We start from the raw sequence: 23,647 nt of genomic DNA on the forward strand, positions 1-23,647 counted from the left end.
TGTACAGTCCCTATAAAAAGTATTCATCCCCTTGGAAGTCTTCATGTTTCATTGTTTTACAACATTGAATCACATTTGATTTAATTTGGCTTTTTTTGGCATTGATCAACAGAAAAAGACTCTTCCGTGTCAAAGTGACAGATCTCTACAAAGCGATCTAAATTAATTACAAATATAAAACACAAAATAATTGACACCCTTTAATATGACAAATCATCACTGGATGCATTCAATTGGTTTCAGAAGTCACATAATTAGTTAAATGGAGATAATGGTGTTGCAACTGATTGTAGTTAAAAAAATATACACTTTTATCTGGAAAGTGCAACTACTGGTGAGTCAGTATCCTGGCAAAAACTACACCATGAAGACAAAAGAATACTCCAAGTAACTCCACGAAAAGGTTATTGAAAATCACAAGTCGGGAGAAAAATCACAAGAAAATTAAGTCACTGAATATCCCTTTGATATCAAAAAAGTATATGTTTTGTTAATCAAAAAAATAGAAAGAATATGGTACAGCTGTAAGATTGCCAAGAGCAGGCTGGCCTCAAAAACTGAGTGACCGTGTGAGAAGGGGATCAGTGAGGGAGGCCACACGAACCTATGACAACTCTGAAGATGGTGCAAGCTTTAATGGCTGAGATGGGAGAGACTACACGTACCACTGTTGTATGGGTGCTTCACCAGTCGCAGCTTTATGTGAAGAGTGTTAAAGAGAAAGCCACTGTTGGAAAAAAAACTCACATGTTACATGAAATCTCAACTAGAGTTTGCAAGAAGGCATGTGGGAGACTCTGAAGTCAGCCGGAATACGGTTCTATGGTCTGATGAAACCAAAATTGAGCTTTTTGGCCATCAGACTAAATGCTACGTTTGGCATAGCCATCCCTACTTGAAGCAGGTCCTGGAAGGCTTGTGAAGGTAGTGGGTAAAATGGATGCAGCAAAATACAGGGAAGTTCTGGAGGAAAACCTGATACAGTCTGCAAGAGATCTGCGACTTGGAAGAAGATGTTTTCCAGCGAGACAATGATCCCAAGTATAAAGCCAAAGCTACATAGGAATGGCTTTAAAACAACAAAGTTAATGTACTGGAGTGGCCAAGTCTGCGTCCAGACCTCAATCCAATTGAGAATTTGTATCAGGACTTGAAAAGAGCTGTTCACTCATGATCCCCATGCAATCTGACAGAGCTCGAGCAGTTTTGTAAAGAAGAATGGGGGAAAATTGCACTGTCCAGACATGCAAATCTGATAGACACCTATCCACACAGACTCAAGGCTGTAATTGCTGCCAACGATGCACCTACTAAACAACACATACAAAATGCTGGAGGAACTCAGCATGCCAGGCAGCATCTATGGAAAAAGAGTACAGTCGACATTTCAGGCCAAACCCTTAAAAAAGGACCAGCCATGATTGAATGGTGGAGCAGACTCAATGGGCCAGATGGCCTAATTCTGTTCCTATGTCTTATGGTCTTCTGACCTTTAGCAGGAATACTGACTGAAGGTGGTGAGTAATTAAACAATCAATTATTCTGCATTTAATAATTGTAATAAATTTAGACCAATTTGTCGAAATTTGTTTTCACTTTGACACAAAGTACCTCTTCTGTTATTCAGAGCCAAAAAAGCCAAATTAAATCTACTGTGATTCAATGCTGCAAAACAATAAAGTATGAAAACTTCCAAGGGGGTGATTAGTTTTTATTGGCACAGTAATTAGTGAATATCATCCAACCCTTACCCGATAATGGAAGGCAAAAAAATAAAACAGCTGAAGCTGGAGCATGGAAGATTCCCTGGGGAACTCCAGCACTGATATCCTAAATTCTGCTGAATGACCTTCAATTACTACTACAATCATTGGAGCCATTTCTTTCCTGGAGCCTAGATTTACCAGGGCTCCCTGCCACCACTTTCATTGAAGTGCGGTATTGATATCAAGCAATGTTGACATATCTCTTCACTCCATGTTCGACAAATTGAGCAGGTATTAGTAAGATATTAGATTGGTCCTGTTTTAAAACCTTAAGACATAGGAACAGAATTAGGCCAGTTGGCCCATTGAGTCTGCCTTGCCATTTCATCACAGCTGATCCAATTCAGCCCCAATCTAGACTTCTCCCTGTATCTCTTCATGCCCTGACCAATCAAGAATCTATCAATCTCTGCCTTGAATATCCACAAAGACTTGGCCTTCACAGTTGCCTGTGGTAAAAAAAATTCCACAGATTCACCACCCTCAGGCTGAAGAAATTCCTCACCTCCATTCTAAAAGGAGGCTCTCTATTCTGAGGCTGTGCTCTCTGGTCCTAGACTCTCGACCATAGGAAACATCCTCTCCACATCCATTCAATCAAGGCCTTTCACCATTCGATAGGTTACAATGAGGTCAACCCTCATTCTTCTGAATTCTAGTGAATACAGGCCCAGAGCCATCAAACACTCTTCAGATGACAAGCTGTTCGATCCTGGAATCATTTTCATGAACCTCTTTTGAACCCTCTCCAGTTTCAGCACATCCTAAGATAAGGGGCCCAAACTGCCCACAATACTCCAAAGGAGGCCTCACTCGTGCTTTATAGTCTCAATATTACATCCTTGCCTTTATATTCTAGTCCTCTTGAAATGAATGCACACACTGCATTTGCCTTCCTCACCACAGACTCAACCTGCATATTAACTTTAGGGAATCCTGCACAAGGACTCCCAAGACCCTTTGCATCTCAGTTTTTAGTATTTTCTCTCCATTTAAAATAGCCTACTCTTTCATTTCTTCTGCCAAAGTGCATGACCACACACTTACCACAGTATTGCATCTGCCACTTCCTTGCGCATTCCCCAATCTAAGTCCTTCTATAGCCTTTCAATTTCCTCAAAACCGCCTGCCTCTCCACCCATCTTCACATCAAAGCCATCAATTCCATCATCTAAAACATTGACATAAAAATATCTGCCTTAATACAGAGCCCTGTGGAACACAGTCACTGGCAACCAACCAGAAAAGGCTCCCTTTATTTCCACTCTTTACCTCCTGCCAATCAGCCACAGCTTTATCTATGCTAGAATCTTCCCTGTACTACCACGGGCTCATAGCTTAAGCAGCCTCAATTGTGGCACCTTGTCAAAGGCCTTCTGAAAATCCAAGTACACAACATCAACTGATTCTCCTTTGTCAATCCTGCTTGTTACTTCAAAGAATTTCAACAGATCTGTCAGGCAAGATTTTCCCTTGAGGATACCATGCTGACTACGGCCTATTTTATCATGTGCCTCCAAGACCTCATCCTTAACAATAAACTCCAACATCTTCCAGCCTGGAAGAGTGTTTTGTATTACTCAGAGCATAATGGGGCAATTTCTCCACAAAGAGTAGATGCTGAACTGTAACTGCATCAGAGACATACAAACTGACACAATTCTTTAAAAACTTTCCACATTATAACTAGAAAAAAGTATTGAGACTGAATAAAAGATTTGATTTCTGATCTATGCCCAGTCAGTGAATTCTAATGTGTCCACAGGCAAAAGTGCACTCTTCAATATCAGCAGTCAGCTAACTCACTAAATAGCATTACTCCATTTTGTGCTTCGTCTTTCCTATACACCATCACAGTTTTTCCTGTCACAAATGTCACCAAATAACTATTATTCTAACAGAGGGGATAAAGAAAAGGGACACAACTGCAAGGGGAAAGGAAAAGATCCCATTGAGATTCTCCAAGCCGGCATCAAATGCCTTAGCCATCCTGTTCACTTTCACCTTTGAGGGTGACTGCTAACAGATACCCGAGTTGGTCAAAGCTGTTTTAAATGAAAAAAAAAGGTCACCAACCTTGGTTTTAAATAAGATGGGCAATTTTTAAACTGGCCTTTAAATGAAAATGATCAGTCAAGTGTGATGTTATTGTCCAGGATCACATGGGGGCATGTCAAAATGTCAAATTCTATATGTCAAAATCAATTAGGAGTGCTAGAACTGAATACAACCTTCAGGAAGTTGCAATCTTATGCAAAAAAAAACATTTTTGTTTTAAATCATTGCAGAGCATATCTTTCAAAACATTGCATATTGAATATTTCAATATTTGAAAATCTTTATATATTACATAATATACATATATCAGTTGAGCATTCTTAATTAAACTGCTGGTCATATATAAAAATACTTTAATTGCATACATCATCATGTTGATACACAAGTGCCTTGTTTAAAAGACAAAATTAAACCTGCATTCCAAGACTCCTGCGTTTTCTTTGAATTTAATGCTTTGAAGTTATAAAATAAAATAGAAAACACTTTTATTTCTCGAAGCCACAATAAAAAAAATCTCCAATAATAATTGAATTTACCAAAATTTACTTAAATTTTACTTCAATACATCAGCAGATTTGCATTTGTAATGCATAGCAACAACCAGGTTTTTTTGTGACTTCTGAAATGGACACATTGTGCACATTTCTTTCTGAACATGATGAAATATACTGGACAGTGTATGGTTGTTCGTCCATCGTTGACGTCGATGAGGACCTCGACACCATTATGATGGTGTCCAGACTAGCGCGTGATTTGGATTTAAGTGAGGGAGAGTTGTGCAGCATCAGCCTCACTCTCTCTTCCCAATTCCCATCTGGATCCAGTGGCAAGACAAGAGTCTAGACAGTTGGAGATGGGACTAGGCGCAGTGGATGACCAGGACGTCTTCTGTGCCTTGTCCTGCTCTACACGTTCCACGACGCTTGCAGAGACAGCCTTCTTGATCGTTGGACCTTCCATAGGTCTCGTCCGCTCAATCCGCCGGAGTCTGTCTTCACATGCTGGGATAGACAACTCCCTATCACACCGAGGGTTTGAGACCCGTCGGCTACCCTCACCTGGTTTAGCCGGCTTGTCGAAGCCGTTGCCCGGGGTGTGGCCGCTGTCGCATGCAAACAGCTACGGGAAGACACAGGTGAGAGCTGAGTGCCAAGTGGGGACCAAAGGTGGACTAATAGGACAGTGTATAATAGGTAATTCTTGGCACAAAAACTTAAGTTTAAACAAAAAGCAGGTGCCAATTGATGTCTCCAAATATGCAGGTGTGATCAGTCATAAGAGAAACGATAGGAAATCATTTTGTATAAATCTTGTTTTAATAATCACAGATACCTACTTCAGCAAATCTAACAATCAACAACACCTTAACTGAAAGATCAAAAACAGTATCGGAACTAAAACCATCAAAACCCGCACATGATTTATCATACACAAAAGCAATCTCAGTAATTGCAAGGGGAATCCCCATTGTGAATTAGGTTAGATCTAACTGGCATATTTAACTTAACTACGAAGTTCCTTCTGCTCCAACTTGTATAACATTAAACTGAAAGTTCTCAAGCACTGCTTCACGCTTGGTTTGCACAATTGTATATTTTTCCAAACTAAAAGGAGCATTGTTGTGATTTATCTATATGCTGATCTATGGCTCTCTACAATAAACAACCCTGTGGAATAAAACTGAAAAGGAAACATTACCACTATTTATTTGCATGAATTAAGTCACAGCTCAATAAGTTATAAGAAAATTTCCACCAAGGCAAGATGCTTGCAGCATGAATTTGTTTCATTTAAACCTTTAAAAGCACTTTGGAGAGACATTGCATAACTTCATTCCAGTTAATTCACGCACTGCAAATAATAAACTCAGAGAACATGTAGTTAACTGTGGAAAAATATTATTTATACATCGGCTCTTTTTCAAGAATCACTTATTTTAAAACCTGGATAATAATACCAGGTTGCACAATTCAAAATATCATGAAATGTGAAGTTTTATCAGTTCTCTAACTGATCTAAATAATCATTTGAAAGTAAAGTTCAACACATTAGGTTGAAACAAAAACACAAGTTGGACACAAGAGCAGGTCAGAAGCTAGGAATTCTGTGGCAAGTAAATCAACTCCAACTCCCCACAGTCTTATCTATCATCTACAATGCTTAAAATCAGGAGTGCAATGGAATACTCTCCACTTGCCCAGATGAATGCAGGTTCAACAATACTCAAGATGATCTACAGCTTACTAGATCAGACATCCCACCCTGCAAAAACTCATTTCAGGGAGGTCTCAACCAGAAGTCTCAACGTCATAGCAGTCTGTGTCAATGAATTTGTTAATTTTGCAAGACATCAGATTCACAAGTGTTTTGTGAGACAGCTGACTTCTGAATTCTGTCTTAATGTGCCATGTTCACAATAGCTGCTGTCTTGGTTAATGAACAGGCATTTTTTTTTTGCTATCTGAATCAAGAAACATTTTCCTGAATAGCTTGCCTGTGTGCTTACACACCTGGAATGACAGGTTATGCTCAACGATGAAAGATGTAAAGTACACCTCAGCTCTAGTGACCTTCTCTGTCAGACTTTGGTTATCTGCTGAAAAGAACTGTGAAATACTTAAGCAGCCTTCCCTGCGCTTAGCCTCCCTAATATGTTGTGGTCTCTAAAAGAAATAAATGCATAAGGTGTATCCATATTACAGGTATGTGCCACTTAATGTCCATTCGGACAACGTCTGATTGCATATATACGTGTATATATGTGTGTGTGTCTATATACACACACACACAGAGTCAGGACCAGAACTTACTTTTTTTTTGAACATCGAAATGGGGGATTTTAAATTGGTGATTTAGAAATTCTGTATCTTCAAGTTTATTGTCATCTGGCTGATTGTCCACAAACGAAACAACCTCCGTCCGGACCACGGTGTAGCCACAATACATATATCATGCATATACCACATAAAACAATATATTACCATATTATTTAATAAAGTGCAATTCAAAATGCATATAAAGTGCGCAGCACAGGTAAATAGTTCGCTGTCCTAATGATGAGACCTCAGTGGGGGCCGGGTATTTATTAAAAATCGGTTTTTCTTCTGAAAATGGCTGCGCTTAAACCCAGCCCATTGCGGACTTCGATATACCTGTAAGTGGAAGTGTTTCAGGAAAAAAAAACCCCGAAGAATTTGCTTGCTGTGAGCGCATTTTTAAAGACGTCTTGGTGGATGATTTTGGAATTTCGCTCCAATTTAAACCCTTCTCTAATCCCAACACCTCCCGACCGTATAGGACAGTCTCGCGTAGTCAGGTTGTCACCGTCAGCCTTGGGAATTTCTTCGCCAGGCGTTTGTACTTCATCACAGAAAGTTGTCCGGATGATTTCAGCGTCATTACAGATGGCAGTAACTGAACTGATAGAATATGGAAGAGAGAGGTTGACTGTAAAGCCCGCCCACAGAGAAAACTGATAGATCTACTTAGCACAAAGAGGGATCAAGCAGGATTCATTCTTTCTTTATTTCCTCTCCCTCTTTAAAAAAAATAATAAATCTATTTCCAGGATATTGTATATAATCTGCAGGCATTAGGGAGCCGCTATCGATATGCAGGAGACTACCAGGAGAGGTGGGATGTCTGCTAGATATAAAAGTCCACTCAATAGGCACCCCATTCACAACCAGACCCTCACTCCACCACCAACACACAGTAACAAGAGCTCGTGCCATCTATATGCAAGGGGTTTTTTCTTTCATGTTATCTGTTAAGGCTAATAAAATGGCTTCTTTGTTATGTTATAATAAAATAGCTTCTCTGTAATGTTAACTGCTGAGTTAACGGTAGCAGCTTGTTTGGGTTATAATTACTGATAACGGGAATTGTATTCATTTGCTAACCAATTGGGATAGATGTTATTCTTTCTTGTGTGTCTATAAGCTATTGTTTGGGCAGAAGGCACAATGGGGACAGAGAGAGGAGACGTGTTGAGAGAGATGCTGTAAGATGGGCGAGGATCCGACCCAAGGAGACCGAGGCCCAGCGCTTTTTGGGAGGAGAACCGAAGAGGAATGGTGGAAAGAAGACGCCGTTAATTGAGCTCCAACGGTTGTTTGAGCTCCAACGGTTGTGCACGAAGTGGTTGAACTTTGATAAGTTTGGCGCCTTTTACTTCCCTTTTATATTGTATCTCTATTAATTACATAGTTCCAGTAAGATCTATAAAGTGTAATCTGTAAATCACACATTGTGTGCTGTCTGTTATTTGGCAGTGTGGGGTACATCACATGGCATCTACACCAACTTGATTACCCAGTTTGGTGGGGCCAAAGGCTGCTCCCCCTGGACGAAAGCAAGCCGAGCGAGCCCGAGGCTTACCAGGCGGCTACATACAAGATGCACTGTGGCAATTCACGAAGAATTGGAGAGCACCTTCAAAATCCACAATCTCTACAATATAGAATAGGGCTTCCCAACCTGGGGTCCACAGATCTCGAAAGACAAGGGCAACCAATGGAAATTGCCCTCAAAGCCACACACCATCCCAACTTGGAAATTTAACTCTATTCCTTCACTATCACTGGGTCAAAATCCTGGAACGCTAACCACCCCCCCCCCCACCCTCCAAATCAGTATTGTTATTCCCATACCACAAAGACTGCAGTGGTTCAACAAGGCAGCTAACAACCACCTTCTCAAGGGCAGTTAAAGGCAAGCTCACTTTGCTATATGGACTGTCTTTAAATGAAGAAAATAAATTGGGCAATTAAAAACTAAGTTTAGTTGAATGTTGTAGAATTGTACTAGAAATCCAAAGGACTGGTACGTTAACCCATGAGAACGCTACAGGCAATTAAGATGCCTAAAGGCTGATTTATTCTTCTGCGTAGTAGCCTATGCCGTAGCCTACGCAAGTGGCCTATGCTGTTGTGAGCATTTATACTTGTGCGTTGGTGTGTCTGCGTCACTCTACAATTCACCGCCAAAACGCTAGTTGGCGGTGGGGTTTCTATGCCACTATGTTGAGTTTCTTCGTATTGAAACTCAACACGAAGAAACTCAAACTTCAAACAATGGCGACTGAAACTGGAGGAGGGTGGATTTTCTGTGCTTGTCCGGCCACTGAAAGACATGGACAAGGAAATGCATTTCAAATATTTTCGGATGTCGGCAGGTAGATTTGACGATTTGGTTCATTGTCTCCAACCATTTATTTTGCATCTGTGTACACACAGTATATTCAGAGACTGGCAATCACCATTCGAGTTTTAGCTTCAGGTGGAAGTCAACAGGCTGTAGCAGCTAGCTACAAATTGGCATCAAGCACAGGGTCCTCCATAATTTCGGAAGTCTGTAAAGCTTTATGGAAAGCATTGCAGCCAGAGTTTCTTCCCTGCCCTTCAGTTGCCCAATGGGAAGCTATTGCAGCGTAGGAGGAAATGCGATGCAACCAAGTGGACCAATCACAGTTGTTGTGGTCTGCATCGCTGTAACGCGTAGTTACATTTTTGGGGAGGTGCACATCAGGCTACGACATAGGGTACGCAGCTACGTCGATTTGACTCAGAAGTATAAATTAGTCTTAATTGGTGATCTATAAAAACTTGAACAATCTCTCCTTTTAATTCAAAGATAATCTGCTGCTCCCTCCTCTTTTCACAAATAAATTAAGACAAAATAATACTCGCTGAATTAGTCCCTAAAAGCTTAATCTATTAGGATATGTGCTCAAATTGCCTATGCAACTTTACAAGATTCTGTGGGCTAGCCTTTAGAGATGCCCAATTAGAATCCACATAGATATTGTGTCTTGTGCCTATATATGCCTAAATTACTCATAAATGCTTGCAACACTTGATTAGTGTTCTCCCACAACAGAATGTACAAGGGTAACCTAGATACAAAGTGCCTTTGTGGATTGGTTCACTGCAGATCCCAAGAAATTACTCTATTCCCCAAGCAATACATTAAACCATCCTTCGTAATTACAAAGGAATGTAAAATGTTGCTAACTACATTGAAAATAACTCTCAGAAAAGATAATGCCATTGACTGAGATTTTACATACATGTTATGAATGACATACCTCATGAAAATACAGCTTTTTACAAATTCTCCTATACATTTCTAAAACACTTTTAAAGCTTTTAATTGTGAGAATCATCATGGAAGAATCAGTATATATTTTATTAATGTAATTATGGACAGCATTAGGGAGTTTATTCGATGATACAATATTGGCACCAATAGAAACATTTCTGATTTGCAGAGAAATCAGCTTACCAGCAGTTGTCAGGAAGGGGGCCTTTGTATAGTATGTAAATTACCTGCAGTTGTTTGTTTCATTCATATTTGCAATACAACTTTGCTACAACTAAAACAAAAATCACAAGCAGATGCTGCCTATCACCAAATAAGAGATCTCTGAAGTCCAGTGTGTCTTCATTTAAAAGAGAATGGAGTTGAGAATGATAATCAGCCATGATCAAATAGCAGAGAGGATTCAACGGGCTGAATAGCCTGATTCTGCTCCCATGTCTTACTTTTCCAAAGAATTATTACTTTTCCAAAGTAATAATTCTGATTGCTTTGGTATACATTAAAATGTAGATAATGCTGAACTGCAGCTGTGCCAGTTTATGAAATATTAGGCACGTGAAGCCAACAGACAATTGTTCATAGCTACTTGCATTTTAACCCATTACACAAACCTAAGGCACTGTCCAGCAGTGCTATTCATTGGAGGCAGATTGGATCACCCACAAGGAATTTGATAGGCGAGCATTTTTTTTTAAATGTACGCAATACACACCTTTTGAAAGATGCAAATAATTCTAATATATGTAACTGCCTATCATTTAAAATTTCTATCATTACTTGATCAAAGAGCATATACACGAAAAAATTGTACCTGATAAAGACAAGGATTTCCCAATTGCTTGTACTCCCAGAAGTTTAACAGGTATTGCTTTCGTTCTTGTAATAAACTATACTTAATGCTAAATACTAAATCTTCACAACTTATCACTAGAATACAAGAATCAGAAAAGAATGTATGCCTTACAAAACTGGAAAACAAAGAGCTCCATGTTGAAATCAAGACTGGACCCAGAGATTTAAAATAAACAATTTCCACAAGCAACAAGTTTAGACCAATACTGATTTCTGCTTCAAAAGGTGTTTAAAATCAATTGACTAACAAATATGATGAAAGTGAATACATTCCTACACGGAAGTAGTTGAAATGACAGAAAAAGGCTGATTTTAAGTACTGTAATGCTACTACAAATGGCTCAACTTTTTAAAACACTGCTTTTCCAGCTGTAGGGAATCTGACTAGTTTCCTTTAACGTTAAAAGTTAGCAGTGAGGCAATATATGAGGAGCTTTAAAGGCAAAGCTTCTGCAAAAGCAGAGGGTTACAGATCTGCACTTCCCAAATTGAATCTACTTCATAAAGCAAACAAGTTATTTGATTTACAAAAGGAAATTTTTACCATTAAATTAGGTCCATTCTCCACGCTTCAAACACCTCAGGATATTTGGAAATGGAATTAACTCTGAACCTCAACACAAGCAGAAAACAGATGGTATTGAACGGCATACACAAGACACTATGGTCTTAATTTACATATGCATCTCTGTCCCTTTCTTCCCAAATAAAATGGAGGAAACCACCTAATTAAACTAGTTCATAAATATTGGGTTATCCTGTTGCTGCAAAAGCCTAAAATTGCAAACATTTAAAACTATGAACAAAATTTTCAAAGAGTTATACAGTATAGAAACAGGCCCTTTGGGCCAAGTAATCCATGCTGACCATGTTGCCAACTTGAACTATTCCCATTTGCCTACATTTGGCCCATATCCTTCTAAACATTTCCTAACCATGCACCTGCCTAATTCTTTTAAATATTGTACTTGAACCCACCACTGGAAACTCATTCTATGCACTCACCACCCACTGTGTGGAAAATGTTGCCTCTCAGGACCCTTTTACAGCTCACCCCTCATCTCAAATCTACGGCTACTAGCTTCAGACTCTCAACCCAGGAAAGGGTTGGGGGGGGGGGGGAACAACTGTAACCATTCACTTTATCTACGCACATCATGGTTAGTATACCTCTAAGGTCACCACCAGCCTCCCTCTCTCCAGGGGATAAAGAAAAGTCTTGCCGATCCAGTCTCTCCAACATGCCCATGATTCTTTCCTGCACCATTTCCAGTTTATTGACACCCTTGCTATAGTTAGGCAACTAGAACCGCACACAATACTCACAATGTCTTATAGAGCTGTTACACCACCTTCACCACCTTGTGAACCTGCATCACCAATTTCAGGGAGCCAGGTACTTGTAACCATAGGACAGTTTCAACTTCTTCAGCATCTTGCCATTTACTATCCTTGTTTCACTTAGCAAAATACAACAGTTCAAATTAAATTTCATCTGCCATTCCTTGGCCCACTGTGACAAAGCACCCAGTAAAAGCACTCTTTACACATGCACATTCACTCACACACAAAAGCATTGCCTTGCTGTTCTGTTGTTGTGGTGAGTGGCTGATTTGTAAGTAGCAATGTGGTGAGGGTGGGTTAATTATGAGAATATACCAGGGAAGACACTGAGCCGCACACACTCACTACAACAACAGCAGAATAACAAGGCAATGTTTGTGTGTGGGCGAATGTGCCTGTATATGGAGTGCCTTTACCAAGTGCTCTCTGTCACACATTTTCCCAGTTAATCTAGACCCTGCCTTTTTCACTGCCATTACACAGACTTTGGCCTCATCCACAAATTTACTAATCACACCAACTACATTGCCATCCAAATCATTAACATACGTGACAAACAGTGAGCCCAGCACTGATCCTTGTGGCACAATCTTTCTTTCTCAATTTTTTTTATTAAGTTTCGAATTGATAATATAATGATAGTAATACAAAGAGATTGGGATTACATTAACAGTTAATGTACACACAGACTCCGAGTAACATGTAATTTAAGCCTCCCAATCTCTTAATAACCGAACATGAAAAAGATACAGAAAATTTTATACCAAGAAAAAGACCCCCTACACTAAAAAAAAACAGAACAAAACAAAGGCTGGGCTGGCATGTTTTATCGGTTAAAAATCATTATTTGTCATTAACTTCGCTCCTCTATACACGAACAAAAAGTTATTGAAAAGGATTCGGAAAAGGTCAGCTTACGTCATGAAAATGTTGAATAAATGGCCTCCAAGTCTCTTCAAATTTAACCAAAGGATCGATAGTACCACTCCTAATTTTTTCCAAGTTTAAACAAGTTATACTTTGAGAAAACCAATGAAATGTAGTAGGGGGATTAGAATCTTTCTATTTAAATAAAATGGATCTTCTGGCTATTAATGTAACAAATGCAATCAAACAGCAAGCTGAAGGGGATAAATGATTACAGTCCATCACTGGTAATCCAAAAATTGCAGTAATAGGATGACGTTGTAAATCAATATGCAAAACTACTGAAATAATATCAGAAATGTCTTTCCAATATTTTTCCAAAAGAGGGCAGGACCAGAACATATGTGTCAAGGAAGCTACCTCAGAATTACATCTGTCACAGACAGGATTTATATGGCAATGAAAACGAGCTAATTTATCCTTGGACATATGGGCCCTATGAACCACCTTAAGTTATATCAAAGCCTGTCTGGCACACATTGAAGAAGTGTTAACTAGTTGGAGAATTTTCTCCCATTTCTCTATAGGTAAAAATACCTGAAGTTCTCTTTCCCATTCATTCTTAATTTTATCAGATGTACCTAGACGTATTTTCGTAATTAAATCATAAATAATTGCCATTAAACTCTTCTGATAGCGATTTAAACCTAAAATTTTTTCTATAATTTCAGTTTGATGTGGTATTGGAAAAGTAGGTAAAATAACATTCAAAAAGTTTCTAATCTGTAAAAATCTGAAAAAAATGCAATCTAGGCAAATTATTTTATTAGACAACTGGTCAAAAGGCATGAGACAATTATCCATGAATAAATTACAAAAACATGTTATTCCCTTTGTTTTCCATAAAAGAAAAGCTTGAAAAGGACTGTCATCCTTTTTTGATTTCTGTAAATATTTCTTACTTAACCTAGGATTTTTATTCTGCCATATACATGAAGAAATTTTAGAATCAATAATATCAAAAAAGGATTCAGAGATGAAGATTAGTACCGCCTGAAATAGATACAGAAATTTAGGTAAAATGATCATTTTAATAGCATTAATTTGGCCAATCAATGAAGAGGACAATGGGGACCATCTAGTAAGCAGTTGTTTAACATGATCAATTAAGGGTGTGGCACAATCTAAAGACCCTCCACTATCACCCTGATTCCCACTATCCAAATTGACTAGTTCACATTGGATCCCAAGCGAACCATCATGCTGGAATCTTTCCACAAGTCTGTACAGACAGCACCTGCTGCCTTGCTCGTCACCCTATCAAAAAATTCAAAGAAATTCATGAGACACGTCTTCCCACACACAATGCAATGCTGACTGTCCATATTTAGTAGCTGCGTTTCCAAATTCTCCAGCACCTACTCAGGCAATGCAGTCCAGATTCCAACAATCACAGGGTGAAAAAGTTCTTCTCAGATTCCCTTTAAATCTCCTCCCTCTTAACAGAATCAGGTTTAATATCTCTAGCATATGTCATGAAAAATGTTGTTTTGCAGCAGCAGTACATTGTAATAAACAAGAACCTATAAATTACACCATATATACAAATTAAATAAGTAGCATAAAAAGTGAAAAAAAAGTAGTGGGGTAGTGTACATGGGTTCATTGTCCATTCAGAAATCTGACGGCAGTGGGGAAGAAGTTCTTCCTCGAATGTTGAGTGTGCGCCTTCAGGCTCCTGTGCCACCTCCTTGATGGTTACAATGAGAAGAGGGCATGTCCTGGGTGACAGGTGTCTTTAATGACAGATGTTGCCTTTATACTGGGGAGGCTAATGCCAATGACAGAAGTTGGCGACTTTACTCAACTTTTTCTGATTCTGTGCAGTGCCCCCCCCTCAATACAATGCAGAGTGATCTCCACAATACATCTGTAAAAATTTGCGTGAGTCTTTGGTGGCATACCAAGTCTCCTCATACGCCTAATGAAATATAGCTGCTGTCATGCCTTCTGTAATTGCATATGTTGGGCCCAGGATAGACGTTCAGAGATTTTGACACACTGGAACTTGAAACTGCTCACCCTTTCCACTGCCGATACCTTGATGAGGACTGGTCTATTCCCTGATTTCCCCTTCCTGAAGTCCACAATCAATTCCTTCGTCTTACTGACGTTGAGTGCGAGGTTATTCTTTCAACACCACTCAACCAGCTGATCTGTCTCACTGCTGTACACCTGCTCATCACTATCTCAAATTCTGCCATTGACAGTTGTGTCATTGGCAAATTTATAGATGACATTTGAGCCGTGTCTAGACACACAATCATGGGTGTAGAGTGTACAGTGGGCTAAGCATGCATCCTTGAGGTGCAACAGTGTTAGCTATCGGCGAGGAGGAGCTGTTATTTTCAACCTGCACTAAATGTAGTCTCCTGATGAGCAAGTCAAGGAACAAGTTGCAGAGGGAGTTCAGAGACCCAGGTTTTGGAGACAACATGTTGATTAATATAGAGGGCATGATGGCATTGAATGCTGAACTATAATCAAATGCAGCCTGACATAGGTATTGCTATTGTCCAGGTGATACATGGCCAAGTGGAGAGTCAGTGAGATTGCATCCACTACAGACGTACCATTACATCTTTACATGTCCTCTAGTTTTTAAACATGCTATGGACAAAAGTTTTCTAATAGCTAATATCTATACCCCTCAAAATATCGTATGGCTCAAATCAGAATTTCCCAACCCCCACCGCCCTTTCTCTCAGCTTCCTCCACTCCGAGGAAAATTAACCCAACTTCTCCAGTTTATCGTCATTGTTGAAATGCTCCATCCCAGACAACAATCTGGTGAATCTCCACTAGATCCTCTTCAGTGAAACTGTATTTGTCCTACAACGTGACAACCAAAATGTACACAACTGTGATACAACATTGCTTTATGAAGATGTATCAGAACCTCTCTGCTCTCATACGCTATGAGCCAACCAATGAAGGTAGCATTCCTTCCATCTTCTTCACTGTGTCATCAACCAGCACCACTTTCAGGGAGCCTTGAACTTGTACATCAAGTTCCCTCTGTCCTCCATGCCTCATACTCAAATGCAGTTGACCAAGGAATTGACCACTGACTTCAGCAATCAGTGGATTGAGTGGTCAGCAATGGAAAGGTTCAGCAGTTCCAAGTTCCATGGTGTCAACATTACAAAGGATCTGCCCTGGGCCCAACATGTTGACGCAATCATAAAGAAGGCACGTCAAGAGCTCTACTTTGTTAGGAGTCTGAGGAGATTTGGTATGTCATCAAAAACTCTTGAAAACCTATTTACCTATGGTGAAGAGCATTCTGACTAGCAACATCACTGCCTGGTATGGAAACTCCAATGCCAAGGATCACAAGAGGATGTGGAGGGATGTAAAGGTTAGCTATCTCCATCACTAGCACATCCTTTCCCCACCATTGAGGACATGTTTTCAAGAGGTGGTACCTCAAGAAGGTGGCATCCACTGCTAAGGACCCTCCTCTCTTTACTACCATCTGGTGGGGTAGTACAAGAGCCTGAAGCCCTACACTAAGTGATTCAGAAACAGTTTCTTTCCTCTGCCATCAAATTCCTGAATGGTCCAAGAACACTACCTCATTATTTGTTTTCGTACTATTTCTTTTGTAATTTATAGTAATTTATGTATTTGCTACAAAGCAACAGATCCTGTGTCATACAAGAGAGTGATAATAAAGCTGATTCTCACACATTTTATAAATGTAGAGATAATGCTTTTCTAAGGCAGACAGAACTATCATGGGTTAATGGGTCAGGCAACTTATTTCAGGAATATAAAACAAATACCACATACACCACAGTGATTCGTTTTCACAAGAGGTAAACATTTAAAAGTGAAAGCACATGACAATGTGAAACTGTTTAACTATAATTATAATTATACTCAATTAAAAAAAACAAACTGCACTGTGTGCTGGAATAATGTACAAGAGAAATACTCAAAACCATTTCTTAACCTGAAATCAAATGAATAAGGTAGGCCAGAAAGGAATTCTTTCATTGATAGCCCTATTTAAAAAAAAATAACAACACGCCATATTTGCAAAGCTTGTTTATTGTCTAAAAGACAACATATTCCATCAGTCAAGGTTAAACCAGACTACAGCATCAACACTACCAACTGCCCTACTGGTTCTGCTAGCAATACTTAAATGACCATCTATAAATTTGCTGATGACAGCTATTGTTGGCAGAATTTCAGATGGTGACAAGAAGGCATACAGGAATGAGAGAGATCAACCAGTTGAGCAGTACTGCAGCAAGAACCTTGCACTCAGCATCAGGAAGAACAAGGAATTGATTGTGGACTTCAGAAAGGGCAAGGCAAGGAAACATACACCAGTCCTCATCAAGGGATCAGAAGTGGAAATACTGAGTAATTTCAAGTTCCTGGGTGTCAACATCTACCTTGTACCCATTAGTGCAGTTACATAAAATCCATTTCATTTGGAGGTTGAGGCGATTTGGTAGGTCACCAAAGACACTTGCAAATGTCCGCAGCTATACTGTGAACAGCATTCTAAGCATCGCCGTCTGGTATGTGGGGGGGGGGCAGGGGGGCTACTGCACAGGATCAAAATAAGCTGCAAAAAGTTGTAAACTCAGACAACTCCATCGTGGGCACTAGCCTCCCCAGCAGCCAGGCCATCTTCAAGGAGCGATGCCTCAAAAAGGCAGCATCTGTCATTAAGGATCCCCATCACCCAGGACATGCCCTCTTCTCATTGTTACCATTAGGAAATAAGTACACAAGCCTGAAGGCACACATGATGATTCAGAAATAGCTTTGTACCCCCCATCAGATTTCGGAATGGACAGTGGTGAACCCATGACTATTACCTCACTACATTTTTTCCCCTCTTCTCCACTACTTAACTAATACATACTTCTTACTGCAATTTAGTTTTTAATTATGCATTGCAATGTATTGCTGCCACACAGCCAATTTCATAGCACGTCAGTGGTATTCAACCCGATTTTGATTCTAAGTAAACCCTGAATTAGCTTAATTAGAACTAAAACAACTGGCTACTTGAGGAAAATTTGCCCTTGTAGAATTTGGAAATAGTTTGTACTTAAAACTCATCCTCACCTATTTCAATCATTGCAAATGCATTTCTATATAAATTACGTAATGGCCACAGACTACAGTCTTTACATGCCCTTCATAACCTGGCCAATCTAAATGAACAACCATCTAAAGGATAGCAAACAGTTTCCCATCACTCATTTCTGCAATGTTCCATTTCATCCCAAAGCAAAAAAAATCAAAACTATCAAGCTCTGCAACAGAGACAAATAAACTTAACTAATTTAAGCAGAAGTATGTTTTACCTCATGGTCAGTTTCTAGGCCCAAATTTATTGCTAACAAACTACCAGCAGTAAGAATCAAGCTTAGCCATGAAGCTTGATGAAGGATGCATCTTAGCCTCATCCTTATAGTTTCAAGAAAGGTTTTGTTTTTCCACCAGCGTATGAGCTCACATTTTATAATATGTTCCACCTAATATTGAGCTCCTTTTCTAGGAAAGGGTGTATTAGCATTGGAGAGGTCCAGAGGTGGATTACAAGAATGATCCTAGAAATGAAAGGGTTAACTTATGGGGAATGTTTGATAGCTCTGGGCCTGTACTTACAGAAGTTTAGAAGAATTAAGGGATCTTTTGGAAAGTTACTGAATACTGAAAGGTATAGAGTAGACATGGAGAGATGTTTCCAAGAACGAAAGCATCTAGGACCAGAGGACACAATCTCAGAATTGAAAGCTGTCCCATTAGAACAGAGATGAGGAGGAATTTCCTCAGCCAGAGAACTGATGAATCTGTGGAATTCATTGCCACAAATAGTTGTGGAGGCCAAGTCATTGGGTAAATTTAAAGCAAAAATCCATCTGCTCAATTCTATTACTATTTTCCAGGCATCCTACAAATAACTGATGTGATTATCTGTGCTCGCTCATTTATTAAGTAGCAACAACTTCCAATTTGTGGGAGCATTGTAGATTGTGGGATCAAGTCACATTGTTATAACAACCACCTTTCCCTCATTATTAACAAAAGAGCTGGTCAGCAATAAGCTGTCCTGGTCCAACTCAATCGGTGCCACAGTCAAAAAAGCGGAACTTCCTGAGGCGGCAAAAAAAAATTGCCACATCCCCATCAATGCACCTCAGAAACCATCGCATCTGGATGCATAATTACAGCTTGGTATGGCAACTGCTCTGCCCATGACCAGAACCCTCTATACTTCTCGTTGCCTCAGTAAAGCAGTCAGCTTAATGAAGACCCCACCATCCCAAACAACCCTTCTTCTCCCTTCTTCCACTGGGATGTATATTGTGGTACACATTTTCAGGCCTGAAAGCATGATCACCAGGCTCCAGGACAGCTTCTACCCCACGCTTGAAGACTATTAAATGGTTCCCGACTGTGATATGATGGACTCTTGTCCTCCCAATAGATTTCATTATGATCCTGCAGTTTATTGTTCACCTGCATTGCACTCTCTCTGTACTGTTACTCTTTATTCTGCATTGTTACTATTTTACCTTGTTCTACCTCAATGCACTTTGCAATGATTTGATCTGTATGAACAGTTCATCAAAACATCCTTTTCAATGCATCTTGGTACATGTGACAATAATAAACCAATTCCAATTTAAGCACAAATACCTAGACTGAAATTCCAATGGACTATTCATATCTGTGGACCCAGACTTCTGAACTCAAGACAGTGGAATTTTCCAAGTGCACTTTAAAAAACTCTCTCATACAGGTTTTCTTCGTGCAGTTCACCGCATAACAGAAGAACTGCGCAGATCTGTCATCATCAGAAACGACAGACAACCAATCATCAACCATTCCAATAGCAGTAAGGAAGTGTTACATTTTTAATGAGATGTTAATGAGTCCTTTTGCATGGACACAAATCATGGACTAATTCAACACAAGTATATCACAATGATCAATCCTAACTGGTGCTTCTGGAAGCTTGCTGAGCCTAGAACTCTCCCACAATTTCCATCTTCCAACAGGAGTCATATTTCACTTGAATGCCAGCAGTGTGCACCTTTGAGATGCTCTTACATGTTCCCCAGGCACATAATGAAATCAATATTTATCCCAAGCTACGAAAGTAGAGTAGTTAACCAAAAGCATCATTAAAGGAGGAAATAGAAGTAGGGGGAATTCAAAAGGGCCACTGCTGATAAAGAAACAAACATGTACATATTAATCAAAATTGCGAGTGAATACAGCCAAAATTGGAGAATGCAATAATCCTGGATGAGATTAGATGAGAAAATTATGTTTGCATATGCTAATTTACTTGCTGCCCATAATGCCGCTGGCGTTTAGGGCAGCAATGAAGGTCCTCCATCTCTGTCTCTATGGAAGGATTCTTCATTGCTATTTCAATAACAATTACTTTTTGGCCAGTCAGGGTTATTAGCCCTCAGCTCAACCCGCAAACCTGGATGACCAGTGGACCACTCTTAGTCCGGCCTCTACCCTTCAACCTGTTTGGCATGAATGACCCTTCCAACAGCCAAAGCACAAGGCCCTGACTCCAACCAACATAGGTCTCCGGGCCATTAACACATGCAATCCTCTAAACACTACAGCAAGCACGTGGTCCTTTTGGAAGCTTCATATGCCAAGGAAAAAGCTTTTGACTCTTTGAGCAAGTTTTTGTTTAAATGAATACCTTCTTCTGTGTGGCTCAAAACTACATTTTTTTTACATGATAACGCTCCTTTAGGTGTTGTGGAGCAATTAAACACAAACAAGTTGTTCCTGAAAGGTGCAGCAACAATAAAAACCCTCATTCCAAAAGGACAGAAAAGCAATAATGAATTGAACTGAATGGCAGCCAAAACACATTAGCAGGAAACAGGGAAGAAAACAACAGACACAGGGGAGGGGCAAACAAAGAACCAGGAAGAGTGGATGGAAAGCAACAGGCAGGAGTTCGGAAGAAAGCGTGAGGACAAAACTTGCAAAGGGAGAATTAGGTCATGGATGGGTTGTGCATTAGGGTGATGAATGAGAGGAGGCAAGTGATGGGATGAGGGGTACAGACCAGGGAAAAGATGAGAGAAAAGAAACAGAAGAGGATGAAGGGGAAGACAGGTGACAGAATATAGAGGCAGAAGGGCAGGAAGGTGGGAAGGAATCAGAAAAAAGGGTATGGGAAGAGGGGGAGAGATGGGGTTAAAGCAGAGCATGGACGGGGAAAGAGGGAGAAACAGAGGTAACAATAGGCAGAATGGGGATGAATAGGGTACAACGTAGCATGGAAAGGGCAATGCAAAGGGAATACAACTGAGGGGGGCAAAATGGGAATGGGAAGATGACTAAATGAGGGGGCAGAATGGGGGGGGAGAATAGGAATAAGGCCAGAGGAGGGGGGAAAGTGGTGAGTGGGTGTTGGAGAAAGTGGGAACAAAGGGGTTAAATGGGCGAGTGGGAAAGTGGGGAACAGCTGGAGGGGAAAGGGGAAGCCACTGGGAAAAGTGGGAATGGTGAAAGGGGGGACACTGGAGGGAAAATGAGGGAATGGGGAAGGGAGGGCCACCGGGGGGAGGGGGGGTGAAATGAGGGGATGGGGAAGGGAGTGCCACTGGGGGGGGTGAAACAAGGGAATAGGGAAGGGGGCGCCACTGGGGGGTGATATGAGGGAATGGGGAAGGGCCACGGGGGGGGGGGGAACGAGCATGGATGGGGGTGAACAGAAGTGATGGGAAAGAAAAAGCAAGGGTCCGAAAGGAAAATGGTATGTAAAACCATTTAGGATTGCAAATAAAGCAAAAAGCAGAAGGGGGTGCAATAGGAGAACTTATCAGGGCAGTCGATGGTTAGGGAATAGATGTGCAAAGGTAAGAGAGATTGGCAGTGCAAGGCTGGTAAAGGTGAGAGTGAAGGTACCCGCCAGCACTACCTGAGGTAAGGCGGTGTTGAGCTGTCTCTGCAGCGAGTCCCTCTCGTGGAAAGCCTCCTGCATCTTGGCCTGACACAGGGCTAGCGACTCCTGCGCCTCCCGCAGGCTCTCCAGCAACTTGTCGCGCTCGTCCAACATGTTCACCATCAGCTGCTCGAAGTTGGCCTCGGTGTCGGGGCCGTACTGCGAGCCCCGTGGGCTCATCGTATCCTCGCTGATGGTCGGCATCACTTCACACATCATCTTGGGTGGAGGCCGGCTGCGGGTGTTTGGGGGGGGGTGTTGCTCAAGGAAGGGCCCGGGCTCTCACCGGCCTCTCCTGTGGGGAGGTAGCAGTGGGGATGAGTGCGAGGGGATGTGTGGCGATAAATACACTTAAGTAATGGATGGAACTGTTTTGAAAGCGAAAAAAAACAAGCCCGCCCGCCCCGTCAGCCGAGCCGGCGGCAGCCACAGGCCGATCCGGGCCCCGCGCTCATCGCCGTCAGCCGCACACCGAGTGAGAGATCCAGGGCAATAAAACAAGCCGCTGCCGGCGCCTACTCCTCCTCCTTCGGCCTCGCTTAGCGTCGCCCGGGTGGTCCTACTCCGATTGTAATCACATCCCCGTCACCGCCGCTCCTTTAACTCTCTCGCTCTCTCTGTGCCTTTCGAAGCTCCCTGGAGGACGTCCTCGTCCCCGTCAAATTGTCTGTGTGTGCGCACCCGCGCGCGTACTCGCTCACGACCCAGACGCAGCCTCGCCGCGCGCCTCCCGGGTCCTTCTGACTCCGCTGCTTTTACGTCAGCTTCGTTCTCGGGTCTCCCCACCTTCTCCGACTCCGCCTGCTGGCTGACTTCTCCGGTCCTCCGACTACGCCCCTTCGCCTCTTCTCGGGTTTACACCCCCGCCGGTTGCCCGATTCCGCCTCCTGGCTGACCTCTGGTCTTCCAACACCACTCACCAACCTCTTGGGTCCTCCAACTCCGCCCCCTCCACAAGCTTTCAGGGTCCTCTTCTTACTCCGACTCCGCCTCCTGGCTAACCACTTGGTTCCTCCTATTCAGCCTACTTTCTCACTTGTTCTGCTCACCCACCAATTATAAACAGGGAGAGTGAGGAGGCGCGGTTCCATCACAGGCGGTGGGAGCTCACACTACACCGTCTGGGTATTTTTCCCTGATCGGTCTCATCAGTTAAGGAAAAAGGCGGAGGTTGGGAGGAAAATGCTGATTGCAAAATTCCATGCAAGAAAAGAAACAATTGTAGTCTATTTCTGTTGGAATTGCAATCGAGATTGAAAATCCTCAGCAAAATAAATAGTACTTCTTTGACTTTAATTTGTTTTTTTTTACTTTGGCGTTTTTTATTGCTATTCTGTTATTTTGAGGATTAATTTGAAACTTTTTACAAACTAACAAAATGTCTAGTAAAGACACATATATGCATTGATTAAACTTCAGAAGTTCACTTAACTTCTTTATGCCGGTTATAAGATTGACAATACTAAATTACTCTCATATTTCTTTATGATATAGCCTTCTTTGCCTATAAATTCATTACTTCACTTCTGAATCGCATACCTCACATACATACACAGTCTTATTGAGTAGCCTTCAAGATTGTAGATTAGTTACATCCATTGGAGTTCTGTGGGTTCAAAAGTGACTGAAGTTC

At 41.1% G+C, this 23,647-nt stretch overlaps 1 protein-coding gene across 5 annotated transcripts in view; it reads right to left on the reverse strand.

Annotated features, from left to right (window-relative positions):
- Window positions 1–22,944, reverse strand: part of LOC134353594 (liprin-alpha-1-like) — a 155,849-nt gene extending 132,905 nt beyond the window's left edge. For all 5 annotated transcript variants that reach the window (XM_063061692.1, XM_063061694.1, XM_063061693.1 and 2 more), the window contains exon 1: window positions 21,991–22,944. In XM_063061692.1, the coding sequence (XP_062917762.1) occupies window positions 21,991–22,233 (243 nt within the window). In that variant the 5' untranslated portion in view covers window positions 22,234–22,944. The remainder of the gene's footprint in view (window positions 1–21,990) is intronic.
- Window positions 22,945–23,647: the final 703 nt, after the last annotated feature.

This window comes from Mobula hypostoma, chromosome 11 (genome assembly GCF_963921235.1).
Source record: "Mobula hypostoma chromosome 11, sMobHyp1.1, whole genome shotgun sequence".
Taxonomy (NCBI): domain Eukaryota; kingdom Metazoa; phylum Chordata; class Chondrichthyes; order Myliobatiformes; family Myliobatidae; genus Mobula; species Mobula hypostoma.